Source organism: Magnolia sinica, chromosome 12 (assembly GCF_029962835.1).
Source record: "Magnolia sinica isolate HGM2019 chromosome 12, MsV1, whole genome shotgun sequence".
In the NCBI taxonomy this organism is placed as follows: domain Eukaryota; kingdom Viridiplantae; phylum Streptophyta; class Magnoliopsida; order Magnoliales; family Magnoliaceae; genus Magnolia; species Magnolia sinica.
In genome coordinates this window covers 9,173,795-9,197,442 of record NC_080584.1, presented here as the reverse complement: position 1 = coordinate 9,197,442, position 23,648 = coordinate 9,173,795, and the positions used below count along the sequence as shown (strand labels likewise).

Below are 23,648 nucleotides of genomic sequence, written 5' to 3'. Positions count from 1 at the left end.
ACTCGAGTCTAACTATTTTCTTCTTCTCTCCACTTCCTTCCAGCCTTTTGCCATGATATTTACTACTCTTCCTTCCGCTCACTAGATTGGAAGAATCTGAGAATATTATGATTTTTTATGTGCGGCGACCGAAGCTTAGGGCTTGGCTATTTTTTTCTTTTTAAAAAAATGAAAAATACTCCTCCTGAAGGATAGTTGGCCAAAGATCAATTTTTGTTTCTACCTCATTTCTCTTTTCTTTTGTTAAAGAAATGTTTTTATCATTATATAAAAGAGAAAATCATATAAGGGCTGATTAAATAGGAATGAAAAACAATTTCTTTTTGCACATTATGTTCTTCTATCTTGCTATTCTTTATCATTATTGGCTTGTCCTTAATAGGAAGTTGTATTGACGATCTAAGCCCATAACTCCTTGTTGAATCCAACATTACTCAACATATTTTTGGCTGTTTACAAAAGAATTTGATTCGTACGTTCAACCATACCATCCTGCTTTGGTGTGTGTCTCACTATCCACTCAATCATACAATTTTGATTAAACTCCTTTGAAGTAAATTCTCTGTCATTGTCTGTCCTTAGAATTTTCTACTTCTGCCCTATTTGTTTTTCTACCATCGCTTTCCACATCATGAGAGTAGTGAAAACATCAAATTTATGTTTCATGAAATAAACGCATACCTTTCTAGAGAAATTATCAATGGATATGATAAAAAATGACAACCCTCCTCCAGAAACAACGAACGATTGCCCCCACACATCCGAGTGTACGTAATTCAGTTGACCTTTACTAACATGTTTTTTAGTTTTAAATGATAACCTTGATTATTTCCTATATATGCAATGCTCACATATATCTAATTAAAACTTTTAAAACAAAGAATTAACTGACGATTAAGAAGTACCTTTATACCACTCTTGCTCATGTGTCCTAGGAACGCATGTCACAAAAGGGCTGACGCGTATTTCATTACAGATATTGCAACTTCACCTGATATAGTATTCCCGATTAACCTGTAAAGATATCCGCTCATTTACGCCTTTATAACAGTGAGTGACCCCTTTAAAACTTTCAGAACTCCTTCATAACCGATGTACTTGTACACGAATGTATCTTTAACTCTTAGAGAGATCAAATTTTTCTTCAAATGTAAAACATGCCTCACATCGGTCAAACTACGTTCCACCCAATCAAATATCTTGATCCGAATTGAACCAATTCCTATAATCTTACAGGCATGATTATTGTTATAAGAATCATGCCACCATCATAATCGATATATGTGGTAAACCAACTCTAATGAGTACACATATGGTGTGATGCTCTCATATCCAAAATCCACTTATTGTATAAGCGACCTAGCTTAAACATTGACAACACATCATAACCAGTCGTCCCTTCACCAGATTTCGCTAAATTGGCTTCCTTCAGTGAATCATCTGATTTCTCCTCATTCTGAATTTGGAAATTTTGACAATCCTTCATATATCTCATCCTAACACAATTCCAACACTTCAACTTGCCTTTGCTCTTCGACTTGGACCTCGATCAGGACTTCCTCTCCTTTGCCTTAGACAATCTTCCCCGAGCAAAAAATACATCCGTAGAAGTACATTCACCTCTGTTTTTTCATTCTTAACTATTTCGAATGAAGGGCCGAGATAACAATATCGACGTCCAAGGTATCCTTACCGTAGCATAAGTATCTAACAAATGCTCGTAGGACTTCAAGAGAGATGTCGACAAAATTAAAGCTTTGTCGTCTTCATCGATCATTACCTATACGTTTGTCAGTTTGCAAAACAATTTGTTGAAGATGTTAATGTGCTCATAGAGATCCGACCCTTTCACAATCCTCATAGTATAAATTTGTTTCTTCAAATATAGCTGATTGGAGAGCAATTTTGTCATATAGATAATCTCCAAGTTTGCTCATAATCCTGCGGTAGTAGTCTCATTAATGACATTGTATAAGACTTCATCGGCCAAACACAATTGAAATGTGCTAATCATTCTATGATCAAGTTTATCTCAATCTTCTTCATAGATTCCGGACGTCTTGTTTTCCTAAGTGCATGTTGCAACCCTTGCTAAATTAGAAAGGCTTTCATCTTTAACTTGTATAGTTTAAAGTTATTTTTACCTCTCAACTTTTCTATCTTGAACTTCACATTCAATCCCCTTGATGCCATGTTTTTAGTTTCAATATGATAATCTAACGTACGTATTATCTGGTACCAGTTATCGAGTGCCGAAACCCCTTAATGGGCACAAAAGCAACCTCAGAACAAATCAAACACATAATATGGAATTAAAAAAAAAAAAACAAAAAAACAAACAAACAAACATAAAGAATACATAAATTTTTACATGAAAAACCCTCACAAGAAAAAACTATGGCACAAAGCAACGATCAATCCATTATATAAAAAAGTTTACAAGAGATGTAACAACTTACATATGGTAAACACTAGATTCCCTTCAAAACTTCACTTAGATTTTTGCTCTCTATCCCTAATTGAGAGATTACAAGGTATTTTATACATTCCATACCCGGTTAGAAACTAATCTCGTACTTACGCGTTAAGTCTGGTCAAATCGTGAGACTATTGGTCAAACAAAATTGAACCATAGTACAAACTTTTAGTCCAATCCAATATGGCCAAAACATCACAGTGAGCGACAGGTCAAAACCTGAATTGTCGGTCGGACCGATTTGAAATTCAGTTGGACCAAAACATGGCTTTCTTGCACAACATTTTAAAGGCACTCTATCAAAATCATTCGGAAATCTTTCTACCAATGATCAATGGTGCATACTTGTATGATTGTATCATGACCGAACATGCGTGTTAACAATCCTAACTACTGACTCTTTAAGATGTTTGCTTTGAATGGTGCAGTGGCTATTCTAAATTCCATCTTTCAGCAATGGAACATTTCCGCATCTTCTGATTGGAATATAAGTGGGGAACTGTGTAGCGGGTCTGCTCTCACGGGAATGGGCGGATTGTACCTTGGGATCGAATGCCAATGCACTTTCAACAATGGATCCATCTGTCGCATAACGAAACTGTATGTGTTCTATCACGCATACCATTCAATGATATACACGTAACACACTCACTCTACAGGTGGGGCCCACTGGATTAGTTCTAAATCAAAGGTGGGCCCATACCGGGCCTGCCTTTTTGTTTCTAGCTCATATAAAGAGGAGATTGTATTTGTTTTGTCCTTCAGGAAAGTCGATAGTCAGATTTCAAGAGGTCACATTATTCCGGAAGCCATTGGGAAACTGACTCATCTCACAGTTCTGTATGGGTTTCTCTACTCTAATTTGTGATTTCCACAAAGAGAACAATTTTGAAACGCTGGCAGAGTATGATGGATGATGCACGGGCACTTGGAAATTCAATAAAGTAATGTTTATTTTATTTTTTATCTGACTATTAGATTGGTGGATATTTATTGGACAGTTAAAAATGAAAATATCCAATAGTCTTATTTCAATAAACAAGTCTCCACAAATAAGATGTTAGGATTGTTCAACCAATCTGATTTTTGGTCGGGTTAGTTTGAGTTGATATGTCACTACCATTTCTAAGTGCCTGTGTATCAAACGTTATATGAAGCGAGGATATCCAATAAACTCCACTTCCACACAAACCCTTTTCAGGACCAAAGTAACCTTCAATGTTGTGGTCTTGGGCCTCAGCCCATCTTAACTATTTAAAAAAAAAGGGCTCGACCAGTGGCCCATCTGATGTTCAAGCCCAGCTTATAGTGAGCAGATGGGCTTTGATCAATATTTGCATGTACATGCTTGGGCCTACTTTCAGGCCCAAAAAATTAAATGAACTGTGCATGGGCTATAAGATATCTAATATATGACCTTTGCTAAAAGCCCACACACGTCCACAAGGCATCTCATCCATATGCTACCTGATACGTGCCAATGTGGCACATGGGTCTGAGATCCACCATCTCTCTCTCTCTCTCTCTCTCTCTCTCTCTCTCTCTCTCTCTCAAAATGGTCCATCAGGTTAGTCCTATTATTTCAGGTAAAGCTCCTTTGGTGTCCCACACAGGTGTTTAAGACATCTCATCCATATGCCACCATCTTTTTGCCAACATAGCACACGGACGTGAGATCCAAGCTGTCCGTCCATCGGTTTAGTGCAATTATATTTACATTTTGGCAGAAAATTCAGGCTGGTAAGCTCTTTAGGTGGCCCAGAATTTTCAAAAAGAAATGGATGGCTGAAAAAGCTTCAGCCAGTTTTTCTAAACGGTTTGGATCAAATGTCCACATGCATTGCTGGTACGTCTTAGCAAGTGCATCTACTGCCTTGTAATTGTGTGCGGCTTAGCAAACCTCTAACAATATATATTCTATTACTGTTGGATCCGAGGTCTTTAAACATATGGTTTAAAAAGTTAAATTCCTTCATTTTTCAAAGCTTGGATGGTCTGGTCGATGTGATTTTGGGATCATAGCCCATCCATGGTGGGGTACTGATGGAAAATTGGATCACTTGATCATGGCCATCCTTGGTCCTTTTATGCCTGCTGCTTCAATGCCTGCTGCCCCAAATTACAAAGTATGCCCTATATTTGCAGGAATTTACGTGGAAACTATTTAACAGGTCCCTTGCCTTCGTCCATCGGCAACTTAAGGGCCTTGCAGGACTTGTAAGTTATTTAAAAGCTTCTGACATATAAGAGACGATGTGATCTTGATGACGACCATGATGATGTTGTAGTTGTTGTCAGAGATGTTGATGGTCATGTTATATTTGGGATTTGGAAGACTATATATTTAACAATATGTGACGATTAAACAAAATTAAAAATAAATAAATAAAAACTCATTCAACGTGGAAATCAAGGCGTGATTTGGAATTAGTCCGCTCCAAGTTGAATTTACTTTCCTTGGACTACGCCAAGTGCAGAGTCTTGGGCAATAAGCTTTAAGAATTTAATGATAATAATGTACCCTTTTTGGTTTTCACAGGTTTAGCGTCTGTCTATTGTTTTTTTTTTTTTTTTTTTCGAGATGTCTTTTAGTTTCCACCAAGTCCACTATGTCTGCTGTTTTTATTTGAATTGCCATTTTTTAAGTTTTCAACCTATCTTTTAAATTTGGACACGTTGTTTTTTTTTTTTTTTTTTTTTTTTTAAAAAAAATTTTAAACTGCGTTTTATAATTATGGAATTCCATCATTCCGATTGACATCTTCCTAGTAACATGTGACTTTGAAGTGGTTAGACCCAATGCTTTGGACCCGTTTAAGAGTTTTTGGGAAGAGATGGTAGCACTCATCCCAGGGGCCATTATCTTTTTTATTTTTTGCTTCTTTCTTATGCCTTTATTTTGTGTGCATCCCTTTTCTTTTCTCATTTTCTCCTTCGGATATACATTTTTTGTACAAGAATTTCTCATTCAAGTAGTTGACTTCGGGCTGCTCTACTATAGTGATTGGTACCCATGATAGACTTTGACGTGATTGGTATTGATTGACTCAGGAAGATCTTCACACTTCATTTTAGTGAGGCAGAACTTCTTGGGCAACAGTGTCAATAGAAGGGAAGAAAACATGGTCACTCCTTTTAGGAACATGGCTCGTCTCTCGTTATGTTATGCACTTCACTCGCTGCTTGTTGGCTCGTTCATTCACTTGCTCATGAACTCATTGCTTCACTAGAAACGACTAGTCACCCCCTTTCATCCGCCAAAAGATGCTTAGCCAGAAGCGACGAAGGAGGGGGGTTGGGGAAGAAGGCCGATGACTATATGAGGAGTCATGTGATATGATGCCCCTGTGTTAAGGATCCACTTGTCTCTAAGATCATCGTACAAGTGTCCAATCATAGACACTGATAACACATCATATGTGTTTTTTTTTTTGGGTTAGCTTGTTAGTACACACCCATGTCAGTACACACACTCCATGTTAGCCACCCCCGCTAGGGATCGATACCAAGACCTCAAGTGTTGAAACGAGTTATCTCCACTCTGTCTACCAGTAACACATCACATGTGCTTGTCTGTTCATCAGACGTGGTAATGTTGGCCTCCCTGGAAGAAGCCTATGAGTTTTATTTATTTATTTATTTTTTTCGATTTAAGATTTGTACAATCCTTTTTCATGTTCAGTCATCCCATAGTTACAATACTTTAACTTGTTATTGCTCTTGCCCTTGGATTTGGATCTCGACCGAGAAGATCCTGTATCTTGCTCAGCATTCCGGCCCCTCATAAACAATCCATCAAAAGAGGCCCCCATGCTACCGTTTTTTCTTTCTCATGGCTTTTCCTTGAAGGGATGAGATAGCGGTGTCTAAACCCAGGGATGTATTACTGGTGCATAAGGAGTCCCTAAAAGACTTATATAATGACGGAAGAGAATTTAGCAAAATACATATCTGATCCTCGTCTTTGACCACTTCCTCCATGTTTAGCCACTTGCAAATCAACTTATTAAAATTACTGATGTGGGCTTCCACATCTCCACCCTCAGCCATTCTGAAGTTAAATAAATGCAACTTTAAGTGTAGGCGATTTTCAAGGGACTTTTAGCATAAACGTCCTCTAACTTCGCCCACATATCTGCTGCGGTTTTCTCCCTCATAACATTGTAGAGAAGCTCATTCATTAGACATAATTGGATAGAGGATTTTACTTTCTTATCAAGAGTCTTTCAATCATCGTTAATCATAAACAGTTGTTGCTCCTTAAGATTCCCATCTTCTCCTTGCTTAGTTAATAGGGGAATCATCTTAACCTTCAATAACTCAAAATTATTTTTTCTTGGGTACTTTTCAATATCATACTTAGTATTTCCCATTGATACTAATCCTTCAGATTCAAGCCTGCGCCCCAACGTTAGCTCTAATACCACTTGTTGGGGGGACCACTGAAGCACATAGAGATGAATATAGGATAGCAATCCAATAACACCAAAGAAACATAAAGAGAACACAACAATTTAACGTGGAAAATCCTTTCGGGAAAAAATCACGGCACAAAATGACAGATGAACAGTATGAAAGAAAAAATTACAAAGAGACAGAGCTTACCCGATTCGAACAACCTTGAATCTCACCCTTGCTAAACCCTTTGAAATGCTAGGATGACTTAGAAACCCTTAAAATACCTCCCAATCCCGTTTACATCCATATACATATAGCCTTGGAAAGAATCTCAAACAAAATCAGAAACAAATCGCGCAAATTTGCGGCTCTACGAAAAGTCTGCGTAGAATCTGTCAATGACATTGAAATTATTTCTTTGATAACATCGAAATAACACATCAATTATCCAGAGACAACATGATTTTTTAAAAATTTTCGATGGCATCGAACATTCATCGACGACATCGAAAGGTGTCCAGTTAGTCTGGCGACCAACTGAAGAAAATCTGAAAAATATCGATGGGATTGAGAATTGTTCAATGCCGTCGAAGGTGACATCGAACAGATTGTTTATAGCATCGATCAGCCCAATAACAGACTCAAATTAAGACATCTATTACAACAAAAGAGCCAACCGGCCATCCTTGATCTAACTTTACTTTGTCAATCAATGAACTTTCTTAAAACTGGTGGCCTTGTGGCGTGGAGGAGATTGCCAAGACAAAATCTCTTCAAGCTCTTAAAACACCCCTCAACTCTCACAAATAACTTTTAAGCCAACCCGGGCCTTTTCCAGCAAGGCCAAGTGTTACAAATGAGGGAGAGGAGCTGAAATTTTATAGAGCTGACCAATGGAATTCAAATTCCTACTAGTGTTGACGGGTCATAATTTTACGTATTTTGAGATCCTTTGGGTGATAAGAGTTGTTCACACACTGACAGGTGGACTTTTTCACCAACAGGAATTTGATTTCCGCTTGTACTTTTTCACATTTTGAGGTATTTTTGCCACCCCAGTTGACACTGGGTCGTCCTAGCAAATCCTAGTGGTGCCACATCATTGGTGGAAATGTCATTTGGCCCATCTGGACGGTTAGCAGGCTCTGAGAGGTCCTGAGAATCTTCCCTATTCATTCCATTCAGGTTTGTAGTGGATCAGAGGTCGATTCTCAAGTTCAACTAAAATCTTTCTGAATAGTTTCCCTCATTCTAGGTGGGGTGTCTACAAACTCACGTAGTGTAAAATTAAGAAAAAAAGTCTATCATTTTCCAGTAAGCTAAGACCACCCAGGTTAATTTCCATGTTTATGGAAATACCATGGAATCTATTTAGTGAGCCAATGCATTATTTGACAAAACTACAAACACTGCCTACATGACTTTTTCTTAAGGTTAATGGATAATCGAAACTGCCCCTCTTGTTACCACTGTACGTACGTGGATGTGCCATAGTCCTGTAAGTTACACTAAATGGATAATTCTTATATTTCGATGTGTACAGACACATATAGATGATTGAATTGACAACTTTCAATTGTGGATGTTCTACACCACAAAATGGTCTGGATTCTCTTTTTGGTGCAATTATCGGGTCTTTCCCATGATCAGTGACACTCAAAATATAAACGGTTCCAATCGTCAAAGCATCCCTCTACGTACGTGGGTCCCATGAAGTATGTGCCCAAGTTAATACACCTAACCAAACAAACATGTTTCTAATTCCTTGCTTGTTGGAATCTTGTGACCTATGTCGTTAACGTACATACATATTGATCTTTTTTTTTTTCTTTTTGGTTTCTTTTTTCAGGAATCTTAATACCAATTTGTTGTCTGGAAGCATCCCAAAGGAACTTGGAAATCTTAGAAATCTAACTTCCTTGTAAGATATCCTTTATTTCTTAATCTAAATATATAATTAATTTTGTTATATAACTTTTAATTAATTTAATTAAGTATGCTGTCTATTACACTTGCAAGGAGTTTGTTATAATCGCCTGATGGTGATCGAATGAGCTGTCACACTTGTAGGTCTGGATTGCCACTCTGGACCCAACAGTGTGGCACCCAACAACTTGCCAATCAAAACCGTCATTTTTGTTTAGTTTGCACACCCTAAACCAGTGTTGCAATAGTAGGTGATTGCATTGGAATTTGTTTTCCTAGTGTTGGAACTCAAGATCGTCAGTATATGTGGCCCCTTGGAGCCCATGTGTGGAGATGGTCCGTGGTTAGACCTCTATCTTCTCCACACCATTATAAATTGTTGGACATAAGCCACTGGGCCACTGGCGGGCAATCACTAGTGGGTGGGTTTGACAAGGTTTAGTCTCTTTTTTATAATCATTTTTTTATTCTTTGGTTTGAAGTTAAATTATAAATGCAATTTTAAATGAAAATTTAAATGATGAGATAATGATAGAATAATTTTTTATGTCATCTAAACTCTCCATCCTTCCTTATATATGGAAGGAGGTTGTCTCCTGCATGAAAAAATCAAGCAACAACGAGAGTAAAAAGAGAAAATTGGGAGATTTTTTCAAAATAATAATTTCATTTCATTCTTATTTTTGTACAAATCGGACTTTCAGGTGGGCTCTACAAGAACACTGGGCCTCACCTATCATATAGATGCAGAAAAAGAAAAAGAAAAAGAAAAAGAAAAAAGAAACAGGGGGCTATAACCACCCTTGAGTAGACAATGCTACAGATCAGCTTCTCCTGCTAGAAAGAAGAGAAGCGGACATAGCGACGAAACTGACTTTGGTCCTAAGAACTGCTTCAGACATCAAGACGGTAGAACAACTAAATTACGCCGAGAGCAGGCACCCACAACTTCCCAAACCCTACTACACAGCTGACAGCCACGTATCATCAAGCCGCTAGCCACAGAAAAACTGCATCGCACATCAACCATCGGACTCAACCAACTGCCATCAACCACCAGCCTGGTAGCGCACACCCAAGCAAACAACAACCCAGCCAAAACACTACTAGCATCAGCCATCCACAACAATGGAATCAGAATAGCCAGCCAATCACGCGACCCCACTAGAAAAGGCTATAGTTGAAGCCTCTTCTGTATCACCGGACAAGCCTCTTTAGCTGTAGATAGCAGCCAGCTGAAATCTACACATCAAAAGTCAAGAAAACACTACAAGCCAACCGCATGACTCTCCCACATCCAACGGCTGATGAGAAGAATGCAATCCACCTTTATTTATTTATGTATTTACAAAACAGATCCTATAGCTAGAAAGAACTGGAGCTGGCACGGCTGCGAAACACCCTCTGGCCATAAGAACCGCTACTGACAATTAGACCAGTAGAACATCTGACGATGCCAAGACTAAGCACCACACCCAGAATAGCCAAACAACAGCCCACCACGCACAAAACGACCCTAGCCAAAGAAGGCTGCAACTCACCTCTACCAAAAACTAAAACAGCAGGAACCCACCAGTAGCCATACTGCAATCGACAAAGACAAACCCAGCCAGGACTGCGGAAACAAACACCAACTGCAACAGTGGAAAAATGGAAACAAACCGCCACCCACGAAGCTCCATGACTGACAGCAGAAGCTGTGACTGGACAACCCCAGAGAGCCTGCAACACGCTGCCAAACCTCCACCCTAGAAAGCCTCTGCTGAAGAAAAAGACATACCCTGCTGAACCCCAACAGAGCAAACTCCTAGCCAGACCAACAGAGAATCCCACAACGAAGTAGCCAGGCCAAACACCGACGAAGTAGGCGAGCACCAGCAGATCAGACAAAGCACTTCCCTGCAGCAGAAACCAATTCCTCAGAAAAAAGAAGGCAGAAGCTATCTAGGCCTTCCCTTAGAGGCTTGTCTGTTTGTGCCGAGGCCAACTTTGTCGAGGAAGAGAAGACCCCTAATATGGGAGGGTAGGAGCGACGGATTACGAACGAGAACTACCCTGGAGATCGCTCCCCTGACGGGCCATCCCATCTGCTGGAGCATTTCCTTCCCTCAGGACATGACCAAATCTGAACTGGCCCTTCCCCTTTAGCTTGTCAATTCTAGACAGCCAATATTTCCAGATCCAAGCTGGATTAGAATCCCCGTTCAACAAATCTAACACCTGCTTAGAATATGATTCGATTTTGACCTTGGATAGTCCCAGACTGAGGTAGTGATGCAAACCATCGAATACCGCATGGAGCTCGGCTTTGGTGTTTGAACCCACCCTGTATCCTGCCGAGAATCCAAAAATAAAGCTCCCATCTTCTCCTCTGCATATACCTCCACCTGACCAACCAGGGTTGCCCTTTGCAGATCCGTCTATGTTCAACCTATCTCCAACTTCTTCCATTTCACCAACACCGCTGACTGACAAGGCCCCAAGGAAGCCAAGATTCCTAGCTCCGAAAGTGTTGACTGAGAGGATAAGGATAGATTCGGAGAATAGAGACCCTTAGTTATCATGGAGAGCCCCCATTTCACCTTAGCAATCGTGTCAGGGGCTGAGATGTGCTTTCCGTCGAACTTTGTAGAATTTCTAGATATCCATATCTCCCGAAAGATGAGACTGGGCAGCAAGCCCCGAAGAACCGCCAAGATGCTTCTGGGGTTGGTGATGGACCACTATTGGCTCATTCTGCCATCCACTGACGCAACCCTTGCTGCAGATAAGCCGAAGACAGCCCCAAAGTAGTTCCAAACCGAGGCCATGAGCTTGCCGGAAAGGAAAAGGTGGGAGATGGATTCTTCTAACGGACGTTGATCATGGCCATCGTCACAATAGACACATTTGGATGCAAGCTGAATGCCACGAGATTGGATGGAGCTCTCAACCGGGAGAGTGCTTTTATTCAGTCTCCACAACAACAAAAAAAAGAAAAAAAAAAAAAGAGAGTTTTTGAGGCAATTTTGAGTGCCACACCCATTTTGTCCAGCCCCTACGCAGCCTACAAACTTTGAGAAAATCCCAAGTTGATTTAACTGTGAATCTGCCCAAAGGATCCAAAGGCCAAATCCAGGAGTTCGGTTCATCCAATAAACAGAAACCCATTTGAAAAATGATGTCAATAACATCCTGGAAAAGATAGTTGAAAATTGAGGAAGGAGGACGAGGACCATTTTGACGTAGGAAATCACGAACCTGAAGCGATCGAATTGACTCTAGGATTGACAAGTCTGCCAAATTAACCAGAGGGCCCAGCCTTGAAGCGATCGAATCGACTCTGGGATTGGCGAGTCTGACAAATTAACCAGAGGGCCCAGCCTTAACCAGTTGGCCTACCAGAGGTTGCAAGACCCATGGCCAATCAGCCGCTGTGCTTTGACCTCTAAATCAGGAAAAAGAGCTCTAATGTTTTTCCATAACGGGGAAGCAAAATAAGAGGGGCGGCCCGACCCTGTCAAGGAAAGGTCTTCTTTGTATTTGGCTCTAGCGAAAGATGCCCACAAACTATCTTCTTTGCCATATTTAGTTGCTCAAGCCATTTTTGCACGAAGAGCTTTCATTACCTCTTTCAAATTGCAGATCCTCGGTCCACCTTCAGACTTCGGTGTTGCAATCTCTTTCCAACTAATCCAATGAAGCTTTTTCTTTCCATCAGCCTAGCCCCATAGGAAATTTGCAAATCTCTTCTCCAGGTCTACCAGGACAAGTACCGGAATCTGGCAGGTGGCCATGGAATGGATCGGGATACTCCCTAAGACGTGCTAGACTAGGATAGATCTACTAGCTTAAGATAAACACCTGGCCTTCCAACTGCTTATCCGCGCTTCAATTTTATTTACCAAAGGCTGAAAATGACCTCTAGTAACACTACCCTAAATCAGCAGGACCCCCAAGTAAATGGGCCTGCTGCCACCCTTGGATATCCCCAGGGTCCTCTCTATGGCCTTAACCCTTGCATGGGACAATTTTTTGGATATGCGAGCATTGTATATATGGTAAACATTCAAGGTTATTTTTTAAGTCTAGTAAACATATATCTAAGGGTGTCCTTGATTATGTGCATTCTGAGGTATGGGAGTCGTCGCACATGGTTTCCGTTGGAGGGTCGTCATACTTTGTTGCATTTATTGACGATTACTCCTGAAAAGTTTGGATTTTTTTTTTCATGAAACATAAATTCGAGATTTTCACCAATTTTGAACAATGAAAGGTCATGGTGGAAAAACAAACATGGCGAAAGGTGAAAGTTTCAAGGACTGATAATGGTGGTTAATTTACTTCTACTAAATTTAATCAATTTTATAATGATGAATGGATCATAAGACACAACACAGTGCACCACACACCCAAGCAAAATGGTGTGGCTGAGCGGATAAATCAAACTCTTTTGTAGAGATCCCGACGCATGATTAATAATGCTGGGTTGGGCAAAGACCTATGGATTGAGGCTATTAATACTACTTGCTATTTGGTGAATTGGTCTCCTTTTACGACTATCGAATATAAAATTCCAGAGAAAGTATGGAGTAGTAAAAAAGTAGACTACTCGAGATTGGGTATATTTGATTGTGAGGCTTACTCTCATGTATCGTCAGTTAAGAGAGATAAGTTAGAACAAAAAGCTAAAAAGTATATATTTGTTGCCTATGGTGTTGGTGTGAAGGGTTACAGATTATATGACACAGTCACATATAAAATCATCACTAGCTGTGACGTCAAATTCGATGAAGGTTCCCTATTCCACAAAAATGATCAAGAGGAGTAAAAAGAACTAGAAAGGTTAGTTGTGGACATTCAGGTTGACACAGGTGATACTCAAGCTGAGATAGATGCGTAGAGAGAGGTACAGGAAGAGGTGGAGCAGCCACCTAGGAGGAATCCACCACAAGATCAGAGGTTATCGGTGAGATACATGGACGATTTTAATATCGCATATGCCCTTATTACCGATGAGGCGGATCCATTTACTTTTCAGGAGGCTCTTAATGAGCCTAATGCAAAAAAGTGGAAGGCAGGAATGAACGATGAAATGTACTCCTTATACAAGAATGAGACATGTGAGCTAGTGGAGCTTTTAGTGGGCCGAAAAGCGATCGGGTGCAAGTAGATCTTCAAGAAGAAACATGATATATACAAAGTAAGGTTGGTAGGAAAGGGTTACGCTCAAAAAGAAGGAATCGACTTCATAGATATATTCACGGTGATAGTTAAGTTAATGTTTATTATATTTGTGTTGGCACTGGTTGCCAAATACTATCTAGAGCTAGAATAGATGGACGTGAAGACTACATTCCTGCATAGGGAATTGGAAGAACAGATCTACATGAAGCAACCAAATCACTACGAACTTAAATGGGCAGAGAATAAAGTTTGTAGGTTAATGATGTTGTGGTACAGTCTAAAACAGTCGCCTAGGCAGTGGTATAAAAAATTTGATTCTTTCATGTTGAGTCAGAAATTTACTAGGAGTGAAAATGATTGCTATGTCTATTACAAGACATTGAGTGATAGCAAGTTCATCATCATTGTATTGTATATTAATGACATGTTAATCACCAATCATAACATGTCTGAAATCTACATACGAAATACTCAGTTATCAGGGACATTCGTGATGAAAGATATTGGGGCTACAAAGAGGGTTCTCGGTATATATATTCATATATAGAGACAGGAAAAAGAGCAGGATTTGGTTATTACATGAAGAATACATTGAGAAGATGTTAATCAAGTATGGGATGGACAAGGCAAAGCCGGTGAGCGTTCCTCACGTGACTCACTTCAAGCTTTTTTCAGAATAATGTTCTAAATCAAATGAGAAAAAACAGGATATGTCTCATGTGCCTAATTAGAATGTTGTGGGCAGTTTAATGTATGTCATAGTCTGTAGGAAACAGAATATTTCATAAGCAGTTGGTGTTGTGAGCAGATGCATGTCAAACCCTGGTAAGCAACATTGGAAAGTGGTGAAATGACTATTTCGATACATTCGAGGTACAAAAGACTACGTCTTAGCTTTTGAAAAGAAATGAGCAAAGTTTGTAGGGTATGTGGATTCAGACTACGTAGGCAGTGTGGATTTCAGAAAATCGATTTCAAGTTACTCATTTGTATTAGCAGGTGGAGCAATCAGTTGGATGTCGAAACTTCAGTCTGTGGTGGCTCTTTTCACAACAGAAGTAGAGTATATGATAGTGCCAAAAGTGTTTAAGGAAGGTGTTTGGTTGAGAGGCATGATCGATAAATCGGTTGGGACTTTAGCAGGAGACCGTGCCGGTTAATTGTGATAGCGAGAGTGCTATATATTTGACTAAAAATTCTGTTTATCATTCTTATACTAAACACATTTATGTTCGTCACTATTTTATCCGACAGGTGCTTAAGAAAGGTAGCGTGAATACAGAAAAGATTCATACTAGTGTGAATCCGGTGGACATGCTTACCAAGGTGGTTCTCACAGAGAAGTTCAAATTCTGTGCAACTTCTCTGGGCTTGGCGAAGGCTTAAAAAGAGGGTAGAGTGTGCACGAGAAGTGATGATGGAATTGTGATCCAAGGTAGAGATGAGAGAAAAGGACAAGTAGCTACATTTAATGATTGAAGACATGATGGAGATTGTTGAATATGTGTCTTAAATCTATAAATTCAGTAGTATATCAATGACAGGTTCAATGCCATCAAAGTTGGCTCGATGCCATCGAAATTGTCCAGATTTTCTTCAGTTGGTTGTTGGACTAACTGGGTGTTTTTTTTATGCTATCGAAGATGGCTCGATGTAATTGAAGAAAATCTGAATTCCATGTTTTGTCTTTGGATCGTTTTGGTATTAGTTCAATGCCATTGAAGTGGCTTCAATGACATCGAATGTGAAGTTTCAATGACATCGAAGTGTGGTCGATGTCATCAATAGTTTCACATAGATATTCGCAGAGTTAGGATTTTGCGGGATTTGTTTCCTATTTTGATTGTGATTCTTCCAAAAGCTATATATTTGGATATAATCAAGATTGAGAGGTATCCAAGGCTTACTAATTTGTTTTAGGGTTTCAAGGATGTAGGTCGGGTTGATTCGAGGTTGTTCGGATTGACTCTTGTAACTTTTTTCTTTCATAGTTATATCTGTTGTTGTGCCATGAATTTTTCCTGCAAGGGTTTTTCCATGTTAAATTTAGGTGTGCTTGCATTGTGCTTATTTGGTGTGATTGGAGTACTCCACTTGATTAACCTCTGTGTGCTTTCGCGGTCCCCCAACAATAAATTATAATTTGAAGCCATTTATATTGTAGAATAAAAGGGGTGATTAGACCCATTTGCTTTAATAATAGTTAGGTGGACCATTGGATCTGAAGCGTTCATCCTTGACTTTGTGGAAGTTGCATATTGTGTAGACCGGTAGATCTTGAGGGCTCACTCTTCCGCACATACTTTCATAAATGAGCTATAGTGATGTAATCATTTTAAAAAAATGAGCTTAACCTATTCATTCATATTTGAGCTTTTAAAAATGATCATTTCAATATTGTAAGTTCATCGAGACATAACATCTTTAAATGCTTTACTGAGTCGCATGTTTAGGAAAACCTTAGTCACATGATGAGCTGATGAATGGTCAAGTACGCACATGGGACGCATTCCTGATTTTCTGACATCCCCATAGTGACATTGCAGTTGGTATTTGACCAATTATCTTGTCTCTGTTTTTGGAATGTGACTCAGTTCCATATCAAAACTGAGTCAGTTTGTTTGAAACGAGTCAAAGCCTAAAAACAGGCCACTTAAAATACGTGAAATGGGCATTGACTGGGATCATTCAAGACCAAAGTTGAGTCAACCCAGACGAGTCAGCTCAGTTTCTTATGATAGTTAAAACCACTGAGACTACATGACATTTTTAGTCGTTCAACTCTGCATTTATCATCTTGGTTAAATTATTATGATTTTCTATTCTTTTGCAGGAGCTTGGGCACCAATAGTTTCAATGGGTCACTCCCTCCAGAGATGGGGAATTTGGTAAACTTGCAAGGACTGTAAGTTCTTAATCATGTCTTTAATCTAGTGTATGACACAGCATGTCTACATGAGCAAGATCCACTCAACTCATTAGGTGGGTCTCCGTGTTGATAACCTAGCCAAAAAATAAATAAAATGGCTGGTCAACTCAACAGGAGGGCCACAATGTACATTGTTAATGAAAAACTAAAGAAAGTTGTTTTAGCCATCTACTTATTTAGTACACAGTCGTGTTATCGGGTTTTCACTCTTGCTCCACACATTTAGACATGTAGAGGATTGGGTACAATTAATTCAAACAGCGTTAAAGCTAATCTAAAAACATAATTTGGATGGTGCAAGCTATTTTTCGTTATTTCCTGCAGAGTCATAGCACAGGGAATGCATATGGATGGTGAAAGCTATTTTGCTTGATTTTGCATTGGCCCACATCCGGTATAAAGCTAGATACTTCAATGGTCCGACCCTTTATATCTGATTGTTGTATCAAAGCATTGTCTGGTATCTGGGCGTCATGATAGACATGGAACTGTATACGGCTAAATGATCACAATCAAATCGGATTTTAACGAGATCAAACAGTCAGGCCCACCAACTACTGAAAATTGATTTCATAAGTGAATTAGCTAGTTTAATCTATCTTCTTTTAGTTTACTAGATGTGTAGTAAATGAACTGTAAAAACAAATTTGATGAACAACCTAGATTACCATTGGTGGGCCAATTATCTGATCACCATCATGGTCTGATCTGAAGGTTGTAGGTCCACTATACACTAATAACCTGTTACACACTAATGACCAGGTTTTTTTTTTTTTTGTTTGGGTGTGATCAATTTCCAACCGCATTTGTTCATATAAACTTCAATAGTTTCTTGGACAGTATCGGTGTGAGTGGTCCTATTCCTTCAACATTTGCCAATCTAGTAAACTTGGAGACACTGTAAGTAGTCTCTCTCTCTCTCTCTCTCTCTCTCTCTCTCTCTCTCTCTCTCTCTCTCTCTCTTGATTTGCTTCCAAGCAATGAAAATATCATCAACCTGAATGTTATTTTACATTGTAAAGCATGTTGTGATCTCAGGTGGGTCTTTGATAATGAGCACACGGGCACCATACCTGACTTCATAGGGAATTGGAGCGAGCTAAAATTTTTGTAAGCTAATATAATGAGATTTTCTCTTTCCTTGCTCAATTGAATCTTTTCTTATTTATGGGTTAGGGTTGTCAACAAACCGGTTATATATTAGTCTGAAAGTTCGGCCTGGCCCTGGACTGTGGCTTGTGCTAGGCCTCGATAGTTGTCGAACATGTGTCTGGGCTTGGCTAGCTTACTTATCAATTCTAAAATTCAGGCTGGGGCTGCCAACCATGATTGTAAAATTGGTTTTGGATTGGAACTCATCTAGAGATTGAAACTGGTATAACTCACCCTGACTCGTTCCAACTCAGTTTGGTTTCTGAGAGTGATTCTCCCAATGACTTGTATTGTTCTGATTCCAAATGTGTGGTGGACGCTTTTATTGGTAAATCCTTGCCTGCGTGGAAATGGAGATATTGGTGGACTAAGATTAACAACTTGAAGGTTAGGGGTAATTTTTTCATCACCCTCATTCCTCGGGAAGGTACCGCGGATGGCCTGGCAAAGTTCGTGGCAAGGCACCAGCAGCAATCTACTTTTCTTTCAGTCTCTGTCCTTCCTTTTGGTGTTAAGGGCTCTTTTAGACTAGACAAAATGGGGTTGGGCTCAATTAGAGAGTCCTAAGGTTCGGTTTTCTCAGGGTTTCTGGCCCTCCTGGCTAATTTTTTGTCGCAGGAAGGCCCTTTTGCTGTAAATCTTTTACTGAATATAAATATATACACCCTGTTTATTAGAAAAAAAGAAAAAAGAAAAAGAAAAAAAGCTGGAGTTAACTTGATATTGGATGATATTTAGAACCATGCAACAAGTAGGCTGATTGATGCAGCCGCCTGCAATTCATATCAGTCCTCTCTGGTGCGACCCACTCTGGATCATCGACGATTGGAGTCCTACTTGAAGTCCCTTGTAGTAATCTTAATTAGTTTTACCAAATTAATAAATTCTTATCTCATTAGGATGGAAAGAGGTATTAGGATTCTTATCTTTATTTTTAAGCTCTATAAATGGGTGTAATCTCTAAATTGCTAGTAGTTAATTTTGAATTAATTTTGATGTTATCCTGAAATTCCAGCAATGCCATGTCACCTCGCTGAGTTGCCTTGGCTATCTATTGTTGAGACACTTGCAGGATATCCAGTTATCCCCTTTTGAATCACAGTTTGCAAACGTGGCCACGCTAACTTCCATCAACTTCAATGTTGCCCGTACATGTTGTCATTCGACCCAAATGGACCATTTCACCTATATATCAGGCTCATGACTGGCCCATTAAGTTTTCCTTGGTAGCATTGATTGATTGTTCGCTTGACAATTTTAACTAGCGAATGCTTATGTAGGTATTTGCATGGGAATGCTTTCCAAGGTCCAATACCTTCCAGTCTTTCCAGTTTAGCATCCCTAACTGATTTGTAAGTATTTTTGTTATTTGTCAATTATCATTGCAATTGTTTAATTGACTATCCAATGATTGCATAGGCGAATTGGTGAAATAATGAGCGGAACCTCATCTTTGGCATTTATCAAGGGCATGAGGAGCTTAAACACTTTGTAAGTAATTAAGCATGGTACCTATCTATGTATTAATGCTAATTTTCTAATTTATCATTGTTGTTCTTGTCAATCAAAATGTTTCTTTGTTTTGGAGAATCTTGAGAAACAGTAAGATATCAGACACAATTCCATTCAACATTGGAGAGTACCGATGGTTACAATATCTGTAAGTAGTTCACATCGCAATCTCTTATGTTGGTGCAGGGATTGGGCGTAGGGTTGTCAATGAACTAGACCGGACTGGGGTTTATGCTTACATAGTCTCAACCCAAAATTCACTAGGCTAGCACAAGCCTGGATCATGTTCAAAAACAAAGGAAAAAAAAAAAAAAAAGAACAAAGAAGAAAAAGAAAGGGGTGATGCACTTGATGTACGGGGTAAATTTCACATAAACACCATGGTAGAGCTTACCTGAGCTGTGGACCTTTTACCTTCCATTCATTTATTTATTACCAATCATTTATCACCACTAAGAAGAATAATTATTTACCACCTACAAAGTGATTGTATCATCCAACTGTTTGGACTTGATATACATGTATGTGTGTGTAGGCCCAGGACGGAATAGTCCAAGCTCAGCCCAAAATTGTTAGGCTTTCATACCTAAGCCTAAGTCCATATGGGCATAGAAAGAGTGCCCAAACATTGCTTAAAAATCTGTGCCCGTGGACTGCACCAACCCATTGATGACCTTAGTTGGGTCATGCCAGCGGCAGCGCAGCCCACCTCCAGGGTATTGGCTGATGCTGGGCATCAACAGAAAAAATTGTAATACATGGGTCTGAGCCGGCCGATTTATTCTTTGGGCCTGAGCATAGGCCTAGGCCATGGATTAGGCCACTGCCATAAAAATGAAGTTCAACTACATTTGGTTAATGTTTTATTTTAATTGTTTTTAGGGATTTGAGCTTTAACAATTTAACTGGTGAAATTCCAAGTCCACTGTTCAATATGAGTTCGCTTTTAAACTTGTAAGAGTCAAACTCCTTCTATGCTTAAGCTGTTTTAGTGCTGATCCTAGTAATTCTCTCTTCACTTTTCCATGTTTTTCATTCTCATATTATGAAATATAACATCTTTTAAGTGTTATTAATTTGATGTTGCATTTTCTTTTGTTTTTTGGGTTTCTCTTTCTGCAGGTTTCTTGGAAACAATAACCTATCTGGTAGCCTTCCTTCTAGGAAAAGCTCATCCCTCAAGACCATGCAAGTTCATCTGACTTAATTATAATGAATTGTAACCAAAATTGCATTTTTCTCACTTTGCCGCCTTTGGATGTGTTATTGAATTGGATTGCAATAACTAGTTCAATAAAGTGGAACTCGTCAAACTACAATTACCATCTATGGTGTTCATATTGAGAGAATCAGCTCCAAATTGCAATTAAGTTTCTTTCGAGTTAGATGGACTTCATTTGCAATTTGAGGGTCTCTTCCAATGATACATAACACTACAACTACAATGTGGCCTTTTCCTTTCTATTGGGCTGATTACTGCAATTCAATTCAATTGTACAACCAAAGGCATCCTTAGATATTGTCCAGGATTGCTTTTATATTTTTGTTTCTTTTCTTTTATAGCTCAGCATAAAAGATTGAGTTGTGAATATTCAAATGATTCATTATGTCTATCTTGATGTTCCTCTTCTACAAAAGTAAACGGAACTTTTTGTTCTTTAATTAGAACGCCGTTTGGTATCTGATGAAAGGATAATCTTATATCTAACATATTTGGTTGGTTCTGGCTCTGTTGCTAACTTGCATTAAATGTATGTTAATTCATATTCTTATATGTTGTGTTGTGTCGGCAGAGATTTATCATACAATCAATTATCAGGAAGCTTTCCCTCTTGGATTACACAAGGCTTGCAACTGTATGTCCAAAAGAAGCACAAAGTTTTCCATTTTCATCTTCATTTCTCTAGTGATCAAACAATTCATTATATGCATTAAGGGTGCATTAGATGTCCTGTTGAATTGAATTGCAATTAGTTTAGTAGAGAAGAAATGACCAAATTGTAGTCACCTCAATATTCAGAATGAGGAAGCAGTCAAATTGCATTTACATGTTTTCAATTTCAACTTGAAAGTAACTTAATTGCAATTTGTAGGCCACCACCTCAATATGAATATAGAGGAAGGTGATGGAATTTGGTCATTTCCACTTCACAGAACTAGTAATTCTTGCAATTTGATTCAATAGAGCATCCAAACGCAAGATAGGACAACACCCCTCTTTATTTCTTCTTATGTTATATGAATGTGATTTTGGATTAGATTAATACCTGCTATGACACTTTTCAAGGTTGTTAACCATGACTAGTTAATCAATGTGCACCAGAAGTTACAATATTATGTTTTTTTTTTTTTTTTTTCATATTCAATATATAAAAAGTGTAAAAGTGGTTTTCAAATTGAGAAAATAGCATAAGTGTGCAAGATCAGGGACATTCATCAAGAGTGCCCGACCTTGAACATGCCCTTGGTAACAATCAAGTTGCCCCGCGTGCCTCATAAGGGCCAATGTGGATGAACAGAAATGACAGTTAGGAAAAGATAATAGATGCTATGTATTCAATAGAACGTGAATGCAAAGTGCTGAAGTGGTTAACTGAACGTGAACGTAGCACAGGTGTGCAAGATTAGGGAATTTTTTCATGAGGGTCTCCTACCTTGAATATGACCTGGGTAAAACTCAAGCTGGTTCATGCATCTTGCTGGCCACTGTATGTGTGGGGGCAAATGAGTTGGGTTAAGGGGTCCCAGACCCGACCATGTAATAATCATATCAGAACTTGGCTGCCATACCCAACCCATTACATTTCGGGTTGGGTCTAGGTTGGTTCCAAGTTCCAAAACTCCAACACGTTTATTTGTTCAGAATGAGAGAATAGAGGAAACAAGGAGGGCTAAATCTTAAACAAGGATGCTATGGGATATAAAAGCATAGAAAAAGGAAGAAAAGAAAAGAAGAAAGAGAAAGAAGATAAGAGAAGAAGACATGAATGAAATCTCTTTACAAAAAGAAGAAGAAGAAGAAGAAGAAGAAGAAGAAGAAGATAAGAGGAGAAGGTTCGGAGAAGAGAGGGACCCAAATTAGGGTTGACGCCCCTACCCCAAATCTTTTATATTAATTAATTTTTATAATGACAAGAGGACACTTGATACTAAAAGTAAGAACCCATCATATCTTGAACCAATATTAACAATAGAAAAGGCATGGAAACAAAACTAAATAGGCTCCACACCTTACCCATTTAATAATGCAGGTCAAACTTTTTGGCCCAGGCCTGCTCTATGGATCCAAATTTTAGACCCAGACGTCCTACTTAACCCGACCCATTTGCACCCTAATGTATGAGTAAAAATGCTATCTATTCAACTTACATGTGCATAACACCTAATGAGATAAGAAATTAGATGCCTGGGCCAAGGCATGCTACCATTGGTCCCCATCTAATGAGTGAAAATGATCTCTTGTACGTGCACCACGCCAGAACATGCACTCTGAATCTCCTTTTCGATCTCTTCTTTTGTGTATAGCCTCATCATTTCTCTTTGAACTACTTCCAACAATATATGCAGTATTGACCATAATCTCCTTAAACTATCCTTTTCAGGAACCTGGTTGCTAACAACTTCGACGTTAATAGTTTTAATAACAGGTATTTTACAAATGATGCCGTTCTACTCATCTCGACAAAATAAAAGCATATATAGCTAAGCACTTTTTGTAACTGTCCAATGATCCCGCAATTCCTACATTGGTTGTATATCTTCTTTTTTTTTTTCATAAGAAGTTCTGTCCATCTTTTTGTAACTGTCCAATGATTCTTTAGATTCAGTACTTCTTTGCCTTCGGGATTGAATTGTCTTCAACGGGACTTTTCATGCTATCAAGATTCTCTAACCGGTAAGCAGTCTTTTCTTCTTCATTTTTGTTTCCCTATAATTTATACATGGGCTAGAACCCCTGACATCAATGTTCAAACACACTATTATCTACTACATAGGCTTCTTTTGGCTACATTTGAATGCACGAGAGAATTGATCTGAAAGCATTTATTTTAAGCAAGAAGAAATGAGAAAAAGTAACAAGGAAGTAGT

General features: G+C 38.9%; 1 protein-coding gene across 11 annotated transcripts in view; it reads left to right on the top strand.

Moving 5' to 3' along the window:
* Positions 1 to 23,648, top strand: part of LOC131220884 (probable LRR receptor-like serine/threonine-protein kinase At1g56140) — a 121,252-nt gene that overhangs the window by 54,777 nt on the left and 42,827 nt on the right. For 4 of the 11 annotated variants that reach the window (XM_058215771.1, XM_058215775.1, XM_058215765.1 and 1 more), the window contains exons 2-16: positions 2,905 to 3,076; positions 3,242 to 3,316; positions 4,622 to 4,693; positions 8,724 to 8,795; positions 16,800 to 16,871; positions 17,724 to 17,795; positions 17,934 to 18,005; positions 19,328 to 19,399; positions 19,467 to 19,538; positions 19,636 to 19,707; positions 20,442 to 20,513; positions 20,682 to 20,747; positions 21,353 to 21,415; positions 23,162 to 23,206; positions 23,381 to 23,454. In XM_058215771.1, the coding sequence (XP_058071754.1) occupies positions 3,003 to 3,076; positions 3,242 to 3,316; positions 4,622 to 4,693; positions 8,724 to 8,795; positions 16,800 to 16,871; positions 17,724 to 17,795; positions 17,934 to 18,005; positions 19,328 to 19,399; positions 19,467 to 19,538; positions 19,636 to 19,707; positions 20,442 to 20,513; positions 20,682 to 20,747; positions 21,353 to 21,415; positions 23,162 to 23,206; positions 23,381 to 23,454 (1,045 nt within the window). In that variant the 5' untranslated portion in view covers positions 2,905 to 3,002. Of the gene's footprint in view, positions 1 to 2,904; positions 3,077 to 3,241; positions 3,317 to 4,621; positions 4,694 to 8,059; positions 8,189 to 8,723; positions 8,796 to 16,799; positions 16,872 to 17,723; positions 17,796 to 17,933; positions 18,006 to 19,327; positions 19,400 to 19,466; positions 19,539 to 19,635; positions 19,708 to 20,441; positions 20,514 to 20,681; positions 20,748 to 21,352; positions 21,416 to 23,161; positions 23,207 to 23,380; positions 23,455 to 23,648 lie in introns of those variants that run through there. The other 7 variants (XM_058215767.1, XM_058215766.1, XM_058215769.1 and 4 more) reach the window with 7 other exon arrangements.